This window comes from Saccopteryx leptura, unplaced genomic scaffold (assembly GCF_036850995.1).
Source record: "Saccopteryx leptura isolate mSacLep1 unplaced genomic scaffold, mSacLep1_pri_phased_curated manual_scaffold_18, whole genome shotgun sequence".
NCBI classification, from domain to species: domain Eukaryota; kingdom Metazoa; phylum Chordata; class Mammalia; order Chiroptera; family Emballonuridae; genus Saccopteryx; species Saccopteryx leptura.
The window spans coordinates 794,896-807,170 of NW_027095700.1; the positions used below are offsets into that span (position 1 = coordinate 794,896).

The 12,275-nt window shown below is 38.6% G+C and overlaps 1 protein-coding gene across 1 annotated transcript in view; it reads right to left on the reverse strand.

The window, feature by feature from the left end:
- The window catches only part of LOC136386862 (lysine-specific demethylase 6A-like), a 275,511-nt gene that overhangs the window by 67,045 nt on the left and 196,191 nt on the right, over positions 1–12,275 (reverse strand). The window contains 1 exon segment of the mRNA XM_066357979.1: positions 7,618–8,390. Coding sequence (XP_066214076.1) covers positions 7,618–8,390 — 773 coding nt within the window.

Below are 12,275 nucleotides of genomic sequence, written 5' to 3' on the forward strand. Positions count from 1 at the left end.
AATGAAACGTCTAAGTGGAACAACAAGTTGGTACTTCTCTATCTCTCAAATCACTGGAGAAATTAAAAACAAACAAAAAAGAAAAAAAGAAATATTGGCCTCACATTATCTATGAAAAAAAAACAACAATACTGAAACAACTGATTAAAAAACAAACATAATTGACATTCACAGAGCTTTTCATCCCAGGATATATCACATGTTCTTCTCTAACGCACATGAAACATCTTTATTATATGCAGCTTAAGTGTCTGTCTGTCGCCGATAGCTTATTGGTTGCTTGCGTAACTGTACTAGCCAATGGGGTGAAGTTGCTACAGCTGAACGCAAATTGAGCAGGTCAGGGGGAAAGTGAACATTTGTTTGCATTGGCAATCATCTGCTTTTGAAACAATTTAAGGCTGAACGAAAATTGAGCGTGTCAGGGGGAAGGTGAACATTTGTTTGCATTGGCAATCATCTGTTTTACATAAAAACGTCTTAACGTAATTTCTTTTAAGAATGCCTCCTAGAAAATACAGCACTGAAGATGAGAGAAAAGGAGCTAAAGCTACACAAAAACGGCTTTCTCGACAAAAAGAAACCACTGAGCAGAGAAAGACAAGGCTTGCTTCAGTCACAGAGCAAATGCGTCTTTCTCGGCAAAATGAGACTGATGAGCATAGAGAAACAAGGCTTGCCTCAGATGCAAGACAAAAAAGCCTGTCTCGACAAAATGAGTCCCTTGAACAAAGGCAGGAGAGAAATGCAAAAAAAATGACAGAGTGGCCCTGGCCGGTTGGCTCAGCGGTAGAGCGTCGGCCTAGCATGTGGAGGACCCGGGTTTGATTCCCGGCCAGGGCACATAGGAGAGGCGCCCATTTGCTTCTCCACCCCTCTGCCGTGCCTTCCTCTCTGGCTCTCCCTTCCCCTCCCGCAGCCGAGGCTCCATTGGAGCGAAGATGGCCCGGGCGCTGGGGATGGCTCTGTGGCCTCTGCCTCAGACGCTAGAATGGTTCTGGTCGCAACATGGCGACGCCCAGGATGGGCAGAGCATCGCCCCCTGGTGGGCAGAGCGTTGCCCCATGGTGGGCGTGCCGGGTGGATCCCGGTCGGGCGCATATGGGAGTCTGTCTGACTGTCTCTCCCTGTTTCCAGCTTCAGAAAAAAAAAAAAATGACAAAGTAATGCTGACCGAAACGCAAAAAGGATTAAAACAGTTTCAAACGGAGAAACTTTAATTTTTGAGCATTCCTCTGGTGACATGAATATTAAATGTGAACACTGTCAGTCCTTAAACTTCAAGTTAGAAACTAATCGATTTGACCGTGGCAAGAAAGGATTTTCTCAATGTTGTAAGTACGGAAACATTGTAGTTCCATTAATTGAGAATTATCCACCACTCTTGAATAAATTATTGACTAATCAGCATCCAAATAGCAAACAAAGAACGGACGTAAAATTAAAAATAATTGATGGTCCTCTGCAAGGCGAGCTTAAAAATGATGGAAAGATCTACACAAGAAATGTTGTGTACAAAGAGATCTTTGACATGTGAATTAACATTTTATTATTTAAATCACCTTTATTTATTGAGCTAGTGGTGGCTCTTAAGAAATGTACCGCCAGTGGTTTCCTTCATTGCACTCTACTTTAAGCAAGTAGAAGGGGGAAACCCCGTGGGGCACTAAGCAAAGGGGCGTGCTCGCCACCTGCCCTGGGTTATTCAGTTTGAATTAGCAGACACCTTTGCACAAATCATTTTAATTACAATTTATAATATCTAGAACAGCGGTCATTTTGTATGACCGCCGGGCTTTCTAGTTCCCAATAACAGACCATCTAGGTCATAAAACTAGCCTGAGTAAATTCAACATTATTGAAATCACACCAAACATACTCTCTGTCCATGGCTTTAAAATCAGAAATTAACTGCAAAAAGGAAGTATGAAACCCACAAATATGTGGAGATTACTCAACAGACCACTAAAAAACTGACAGGCTCAAAGAAGAATAAAAGCAGAGATCAAAAGATATATACAGACAAATGAGAATGACAACATGACCTACCAAAACTTCTGGGATGCACCAAAAGTAATAATAAGGGAAAAGTGTGTCATTACAGGATTATAAGAGAGTAGCCCTGGCCGGTTGGCTCAGTGGTAGAGCACTGGACTGGTGTGTAGATGTCCCGGGCTCTATCCTGGACAGGACACACAGGAGAAGTAATCATCTGCTTCTTCACTCTGCCCTCTCTCACCTCTCTCTCTTCTCCTCCTGCAGCCATGGCTCTATGGTGCAAGTTGGCCCTGGGTGAGGATAGTTCCATGGCCTTAGCCTCAGGTACTAAAATGGCTCCACTGCTGAGCAACAAAGCTATAGCTAAGCCAGGCAGAGCATTACCCCCTAAGTAGGTTTGCCAGGTGGATCCCGGTTCTGGCACATGTGGGAGTCTATCTCTGCCTCCCTAACTCTCACTTAATGGGAAAAAAAAGAAAAAAGAAAAAGAGCACCTGACCAGGCCATGATGCAATGAACAGAGCATCAGCCTGGGACACTGAGGACCCCGGTTTGAAACCCCGAGGTCGTGCCTTGAACATGGGTTCTTCCGGCTTGAGTGCCAGCTTGAGTGTTGGATCACAGACACAACCTGGAGTGGCTTGAAGCCCAAGGTTGCTGGCTTGTGAAGGCATCACTAGGTTGCCTGAAGCACCCTGGTCAAGGCACATATGACAGAGCAATCAATGAGCAACTAAGGTACTGCACTATGAATTGATGCTTCTCATCTCTCTTCCTCCCGTCTGTCTCTCACTAAAAAATTAACACAACAAAGATAAGGTTCTTTGAAGAGATCAGTAAATTGAAAACAGAGATTATTATGAATAAAATCCAAAATGAAAGAGAAAAAATTCCACATATATCACAGAAAAATTACCACATATATTACAGATATATCATACAAAGGATTGCACTAGAATACTATGAAAGATTATGGTATATGCCACCAAATTTAACAATCTAGAAGAAACAGATAAATTCCTAGAACTATATAATCTTCCTAGACTGAGTCATGAAGAAATAGAAAACTTAAAAAGACTGAGAGAACTGAAACTATCAAAAAAATCCCCCAAAATGAAAGTCCAGGACTAGACGGCTTCACTAGTAAATTCTAGCATGCATTCAAAGATTTAGCACCTATCCTTCTGGAACGCTTCCAGAAAGTGGGAGAACAGGCAATACTTACCAATACATTTTATGAGGCCAACATAACCCTAATACTAAAAGCTGACAAGACCACTACAAAAGAGAAAACTACAAGTGTCTCTGATGTATACAGATGCAAAAATCCTAAACAAAATACTAGCAAATTGAAAACAATACTTAAAAAAATAATACATCATGATCAAGTGTGATTAATTCCAGGCATACAAGTATGGTTCAATCCACACAAAACAGTCAGTGTAATACACGACCATCAACAAAACAAAGGATAAAAATCAGCAGATGCCGAAAAAGCATTTGATCAGACAAAACATCCACTTATGATTGAAACACTCAGTAAAATGGACATAGAAGCAAAGTACCTCAATATAATAAAGACCATATATGACAAAGCATCAGCCAATATCATACTGAAAAGTGAAAAACTGAAAGCTTTTACTCTAAAATCAGGAAAGAGTTAAGATTGCCCACTCTCTTTACTCTCAAAGTAGTAATGGAAAGGTTAGTCAAAACAATCAAGCAAGAAAAAGAAATAAAAAGGCATCCATATTGGGAAAGAAAAAGTAAAGGTATTACTTTATGCATAATTACATTTTTACATGATTCTGTATTTAGGTAACCCCAAAGACGCCATCTAAAATACAGTTAGAACCAATAAACAAATTTAGTAAAATTGCAGAATACAAACATCAATGTACAGAAAAAATGCATTGCTTTCTTGTATTTAACAATAAAATTTCAAAAACATGAAAAAAAATGTTTTGCAATTGCAACCAAAACATAAAAAACTTAGGAATAAACTTAATAAAGGATGTGAAGGATTTATAAACTAAAAATGACAAAGATGAAAAGAAACTAAAAAAGACAATGAAATGGAAAGATATTCCATGATCATGAATTAGAAGAATCACCATAGTTAAAATAGTCATGTTGCCAAAGACAATTTACAAATTTAGAGCAATCCCCATTGAAATCCAACTGTCGGCCCTGGCCGGTTGGCTCAGCGGTAGAGCGTCGGCCTAGCGTGCGGAGGACCCGGGTTCGATTCCCGGCCAGGGCACACAGGAGAAGCGCCCATTTGCTTCTCCACCCCTCCGCCGCGCTTTCCTCTCTGTCTCTCTCTTCCCCTCCCGCAGCCAAGGCTCCATTGGAGCAAAGATGGCCCGGGCGCTGGGGATGGCTCCTTGGCCTCTGCCTCAGGCGCTAGAGTGGCTCTGGTCGCAATATGGCGACGCCCAGGATGGGCAGAGCATCGCCCCCTGGTGGGCAGAGCGTCGCCCCTGGTGGGCGTGCCAGGTGGATCCCGGTCGGGCGCACGCGGGAGTCTGTCTGACTGTCTCTCCCCGTTTCCAGCTTCAGAAATGAAAAAAAAAAAAAAAAAAAAAAAAAAAAGAAATCCAACTGTCATTTTTTAAATAAATAGAACAAAAAAATATCAGATTTGTGTGGAACCACAAAAGACTGAATAGCCACATCAATCCTAACAAAAAAGAAATGAAGCTGTAGGCAATGATAATCAAAACAGCATGGCACCTGACCTGTGCTGGTGAAGTAGATAAAGTGTTGATTTGTAACACTGAGGTTGCTAGTTCAAATTCCTGCGGTTGCCTGGTCAAGGTACATACAGGAAGCAACTACCACAAAGAAATGCTTACTGCTTCTCCCCCACTTTCTTTTTCTCTCTTTTAGCCCTCTCCAAAATGCAATAAAAAAAATAAACGCAAAAAAAACACAGCTTGGCAATGTCAGGTATAGAACTGACAGCTCAGAAATAAAACCACACTAATAGGGAGACAAAAACCCACAATAAAAAAATCTTCCTCAATAAATGGTGCTGGAAAAATTATAAAGACACATGCAAAAGAATAAAACAAGATTACAATTTTTCCCATGTACAAAAGTTAACTTAAAATGAATATAACACCTAAATATATGATCTAAAACAATAAATTACATAGGAGACAACATAAAGACTAAACTATGGATCTTGGTCTTAGAGAATGTTTTATGAATTTGACCCCAAAGACAAGGAAGTAAAGGCAAAAATAAATGAATTGGACTAGATCAAACTAAAAAGCTTATGCACAGCAAAAAGGCAAAAACACACACACAAAAACTCTGACAACAAAAGGACAGCCAAACAAATTGGAGAAGATATTTGCAAACAACAGCTCTGACAAGGGGTTAATATCCAAAATATATAAAGAACTCAGACAACTCAACATCCAACAAACAAAAATCCAACTAAAAAAAATGGTAGGAAACCTGAACAGACACTTTTCCTAGGAAGACATACAAATAGCCAATAGATATAAGACAAAATGCTCAACCTCACTAGCTTAGGGTAAGGCAAATCAGAACTACAATGAGATATGTTAGAATGACTACTAGTAACAAGACAGGTAGTAACAAAAGAAACCTTCATTCACTTTTGGTGGGAATGTAAACTGTTACAGTGGCTATAGAAAATAGTATAGAGGTTTCTCAAAAAATTTAGAATAGAGTCACTATATGACCCAGCAATCCTTCTTCTGAGTATCTACCTGAAAAGCTCAAAATATTTATTACATATATGCATCCCTGTTTTTTTTTTTAAAGATTTTATTTAATGGTTTTAGAGAAAGGAGAGAGAGAGAGATACAGAAATGGGTAGAGGTGTGGGAAGCATCAATTCATAGTGGCCACCTCTCATATGTGCCTTGACCCAGAAAGCCAATGTAAGTTTTAAACTGGTGACCTCAGCATTCCAAGTTGATGCTTTTAGTCACTGTACCACAACAGGTCAGGCTGCACCCATATACTTATTATAGCATTATTCATGATGACCAAGACATAAAAAAATGAAAGTGTCCTTCAATAAAAAATTGGGTAAATATGTATTTAGTACATATACATACAATGGAATACTAGGTAGCTATAAGAAATGATGATATATTTATTGTCATTTGCAACAACATGGATGGACCTTGAGAACAATATGCTAAGGAAAATAAGTCACTCAGGAAAAGCTAAGAACCATATGATTTCACTTATATCTGATATATAAAACTGAAACTCATAAATACATACAATACTGCAGTGGTTATCAGAGGGCAGGGGTGGAGTGATGTAAAGTGTAAAGGTGTCCAAATATATGATGACAGAAGATGCCTTGATTTTGGGCAGTGGACTGAAAACGCAACAGATAGATCATGTATCATAGAAATATATACTTGAAACCTAGAGTGACACTAATTTAATTAAAAGAAAAGAAGAAAGAAAAGCATACAAATTACAAAATAGTTACAGGGATGTAAATAAAATACAGCCTAGAGAATATAGGCTATAATATTGTAATTATGAATGATGCCAGGTGGGTACTGGCAATAATGGAGAAAACGGTTTGAAAAGTATATGATTATCTAATAACTATGCTATACTCCAGAAACTAATACAAAATAATATTGTGAACTCTAAAAAATAAAATAGAAAATATAATAAAATGAGGGACATCTGAACTAGATATTAAAAAATGAAATGGAATGCACAGCAGCTTCTGGTTTAAAATAAGAAATTAGGCCCTGGGCAGTTGGCTCAGTGTTAAGTGTTCACCCAGTGTGTGAAAATTCTGGGTTTGATTCCTGGTCAGGGAACACAGAAGGAGCAATCATCTGCTTTTCTACTCCTCTCCCCTAATGTTCTCTTTCTATTCCCTTCTTTGGCCATGGCTCAAATGACTGGAGCAAAGTTGGCCCTGAGCACTGAGGATGACTCCATGGCTTGCCTCAGGCACTAAAATAGCTTGGTTGATGAATAGTGGCTCCCACAGGCAGAGCATTACCCTCTAAGGGAACTCTTGGTGGGTCCCAGTGAGGGCGCATGCAGGGGTCTGTCTATCTGCCTTCCTGCCTCTCACTGAATTAAAAAAAAGAAGTTAAAGAAGCTATTTTTTGAACAATTAAAACATTTAAATATGGATTGTATTATTCTATTTGAAATCTGATCTAGAAAAAGTGAAATTACAAACAAATATAAAGTTACAGCATGCTTTTATTTTGGTTGAAAACCTAAGCGTATGTTTAAATACAGCAAATGTCTATGGGGATATAAATATAAATATTCATACATGTATACACATATATAATGATAATCTCTGAAAAGTTGGAATATTATAGTTTTATTATCTCTATCTTCTAACTTTTTATAATATATATGAATAAAATATCCAAATTTTTGTTAAACCTCAAAAAAATGCTGATACACTGATATTGAAACATAACTAAATTTCATATAAAACTGTTATTTTAGACAAAAGATTACATCAGTTTTTATGTATTGATAATTTCTATTTTTTATAATCTCAACATATTATTTCAATTTTCTGATCTGGACAATAATCAACAATTTTCACTTTGTGAAAAAATTTCCGATACTAACCTGCATGCCTTCAGAACTTCTGTGGAACTTGAGTATATGGACACACACATGGTTGGAATAATTTGAGGACTAGATTTGTGGTTAATAATCAACACATCAGCTCTTCTAGAGATCTGTAAATTCTCTATTTCTTCTCTATTAATTGTTTGTAATCTACTTTGAGGGCTGGTAAGGCTGGTAACACTGTGTGCAGCTTTCTGCTCAGTAGATTTTGAAGGTGTTGTGGTAGAAATGACTGAAGAGGATGAAAAGGTAACAGAATTAGTCTTTGTATGAACAGTTGGATGAATATTACTGGCTTTGTCACAGGCTCCAGTATCCACATTGTCACTGGCTTTTCCAAACAATGAGGTAGGGATCTGAGGACTGTCTGATATTAATAAATTTGGTGATGTACAATTTTCACTGTTAGGACTGCAAACAGGTTCTGCTGTCAACTGCTCAACATGATTAGAAAGTCCCTGGACAATAACACGGCTACTAGGTGTATCTCCAGCATGCCTACTTGTTTCAGACACCAAAGATCTATTTCCTGAAGGTTTGCTATCTTTGGTAAAGGCAATTTCTTGTTGTCCAACTGAGGTAGCAATATGAGAAGAGAGGTGACTGAGAGGATCTCCGTGTGTTAATGAGTTGCTAGGCAGAGTTTGATGTGCAGTCTGTTTCTTAATACCAGTGCTAGCTGGCTGGAGATACTGGACAGGCCCAGAGGAAAATGGAAGTTGTTCATCATTAGCTTCTGACAAATTTGATCTCTGACCTTTGTGAAGCCCCTAAAAAAAAAGAGATGATAGAAATAAAAAATTTAAAACGTTTTGTTCAACTTTATTATTATTATGCAAACTAAGAATACAGAAGACTAAAAACCTTAAATAAAAGTCAAAATACCAAAAATAGACAATTAAAATTGGAACATAATTTATACCAAATCCTTAAAATTATTTTTGAAAGATCCCATTACCAAGTGATTAAACTAGCTAGTATCTTTAGGGAAAATTCTTGGCTGCTTGATTCTACGTATTAGTGTGGTATATTATTTCCCCACACAAGGTTTTGAGATTTCTGTGCTGTTCAATTCTGATGAATACATTTTCATCTTTACAAAAATTTATCAGTAAATTTATATATAAAAAATATATATAATCATTACCAATTAAAGCTATAAACACTAAATAAAATAAGTCATTAATCTACAGTATATAAGTTTAATACAGAAAATGTATTTATTAAACATTTAAAATTATCAGTGAAACTTTAATGTAAACCTAGCAGTTATCTCCAATCAAAGAGGTAAAACTGTTGATATATAAAAGTATTTCAAGGAATAACATTTAAATTTGTACCCTTCTATCATATTCCCCCATAGCCCACAAAGACATTCTAGTAGTGTCCTCATGCATGACTTAAAAGAAAATAGCACTTTTTCCCAAATTCACATAATTAAAAGAATATTTTGATACCTTTCAAGAATTCTGATGTGATAGTTTATCAAATTAATAAAAGTTTTGGTCCCTGGCCAGTTGGATCAGTAGATAAACTGTTGGCCCGCCATGAGGACATCTCAGTTCAATCTCCAGTTAGGGCACACATTAGAAGTGACCTGACCATCTGCTTTGCTTCCCCTTTCTTTCTCTCCTTTTTTCGCTTTTTCTTCCCCTCCTACAGCCAGTGGCTGAGGGGTTCTAGTGTCAGCCCCAGTGCACTGAGAATAGCTTGGTTGGTCCTAGAGTCAGCCTCAGGCATTGAGGATAGCTTGGTTGATTGGAGCACCACCCCTAGATGGGGGTTGCCAGTTGGTTGGGAAGAATGTGGGAGTCTAATTCCCTTCCTCTCACTTAATAAAATAAAAATAAATAAAATATAGTACAAGTTTTGGACAGAGAAAAAACTCTTTCACGGAATAAAAATATACAGTGAATTAAGTTTTACCTGAAATCTGTGCTTGGTCTTATAAGTTGCTCTAAAAAGATGCTCATTTTAATTTATTGGCCGAGTAATTAATAAACTTATTTATCAACATGATTTAAGTAATATGGGACTAGGCACTGGCTGGAGGCTCAGTGTACAGAGCATCAGCCTGGCATACAAATGTCCTGGGTTTAATTCCCAGTCAAAGCACACAAGAGAAGCAACCATCTACTTCTCTCCTGCTACCTCACCAGAAGCCCATGGCTCAACTAAAACAAGTGCATCAACCTCAGGCACTAAATACAGCTCAGTTGATTGAAGCTGTAGTCCCAGATAGGACTGCTGGTTGGATCCCAGCTGGGGTATGTGTGGAAGTCTGTCTCTCTACTACCCCTCCTGTCACTTAAAAAAAAAAAAAGGAACAGCCTGACCAGGCGGTGGTGCAGTAGATACAGCGTCGAACTGGGATGCAGAAGGACCCAGGTTCGAGACCCCAAGGTCGCCAGCTTGAGCGCAGGATCATCTGGTTTGAGCAAAGTTCACCAGCTTGAGCCTAGGGTCACTGGCTCGAGCAAGGGGTTACTTGGTCTGCTGTAGCCCCACAGTCAAGGCACATATGAGAAGGCAATCACTGAACAACTAAGGTGTCGCAATGAAAAATTGATGATTGATGCTTCTCATCTCTCTCCGTTCCTGTCTGTCTGTCCCTATCTATCCCTCTTTCTGACTCTCTGTCTCTGTGTAAAAGAAAAAAAAAAAGAATATTAAAATAATTATGTAACGGCCCTGGCCAGTTGTCTCAGTGGTAGAGCGTCGCCTGGCATGCAGAAGTCCCGGGTTCAATTCCCGGCCAGGGCACACAGGAGAAGCGCCCATCTGCTTCTCCACCCCTCCCCCTCTCCTTCCTCTCTGTCTCTCTCTTCCCCTTCCGCAGCCGAGGCTCCACTGGAGCAGAGATGGCCCGGGCGCTGGGGATGGCTCCTTGGCCTCTGCCCCAGGCGCTGGAGTGACTCTGGTCTCAACAGAGCAATGCCCCAGAGGGGCAGAGCATCGCCCCCTGGTGGGCAGAGCGTCGCCCCCTGGTGGGCATGCGGGTGGATCCCGGTGGGGCGCATGCGAGAGTCTGTCTGACTGTCTCTCCCCGTTTACAGCTTCAGAAAAAAAAAAATTATGTAACAACTTCCAAAGAATTCATTCTAACAGGACATGAAAGCTACTGACATCTCAGAATTTAGAAATATACATAAGCACATAATAACATATTTAAAATTTTTTTTTGATTTATTGACTTGAAAGAGAGAGATGAGAAACATTAATCTGTCATTCCACCCATTTGTGCATGCATTGGCTGATTCTTGCACTTGTTGAACCAGGGAAAGAGCCTCCAGTCTGGGCACATTAGGTGGAAGCTACAGACAACTGAGTTATCCACCAAGGACTACACTATTATACTTCTAACTTCAAACTCAATATTAACTGGAACCTCAGGACCATGCAGAAAATTTTAGAGTTGCTGCTTTCTAAATGTGATAATTTAATAACAGGCTAAAAGTGTGTTTGTTTTATGTGAAATAAAATTCATCCATAAAACCTGTAAAGCAATAAAAATTGAACTCACAAATTATATAAACCCTAGAGTCAGTTAATCACCTAATTAATATGTGCTAGCATGCCTCTGACACAGTTTTATCATTAAAACACCATGAACAATGTTTTCAATCAAATTACCTTGACACAAATGAAAAGTTCAGAGATGCAATGTAAAGGAAAAAAAGGTGAATATTATAATGTAATCAACACTGAAACTATTAAAAAACAGACTGTGAGTAAGCAAATAAAAAATTCATTCATCATCAAAATTAAGTTGAGATTAAACAATTAGAAAATATTTAATAAAATACTGTAAATTGTTTTATATACAACAATTTTATAACGTTCTTGGCTACACATAAAAGTATTTTGAGTTCATAATTTTTTAAAGGGTTGAGTAAAACCAAAAGTAAGACTCTCAGTTTTATAGCCAATACTCAGTAGGCAGCCAGATAGATTAAAACAATTTTAGCCCTAATAATAAGATGACCACCAACATGCTATAGACAGAAAAGAAAATCCAAGAAAACCCAGTTTAAAATTAAAACTAATATAAAAACAAAAACAGTGGCTTCCAACTTAAGGTGAGAATCCTCAACTGGCCAGTTAGTAAGGTGAAAAATATTACTGTATTTTTGCTCCATAAGACGCATGTGTTTTCCTCCAAAAGTGGAGGGGAAAATGCCCTGTGTGTCCTATAGAGTGAAAAATACAGTATTTCATTAAATATTTTAACACACCATTTGGCTCAGAATATATTTTTTCTTTTTTACCTCCTTAAAACCGTAGGTGTGGCCTGACCAGGTGGTGGTACAGTAGATAGAGCGTTGGACTGGGATGCAGAGAACCAAGGTTCAAGACCCCAAGGTCGCCAGCTTGAGCGCGGGCTCATCTGGTTTGAGCAAAATATAGCTCACCAGCTTGGACCCAGCAAGGGGTTACTCGGTCTGCTGAAGGCTCACGGTAAGGCACATATGAGAAAGCAATCAATGAACAACTAAGGTATCGCAACGAAAAACTAATGATTGATGCTTCTCATCTCTCTCCGTTCCTGTCTGTCCCTCTCTCTGACTCTCTGTCTCTGAAAAAAAACAAAAAAAAAAACAAAAAACCCTAGGTGTATCTTATGGTCAGCTGTGTCTTATGGAGCAAAAAAATAT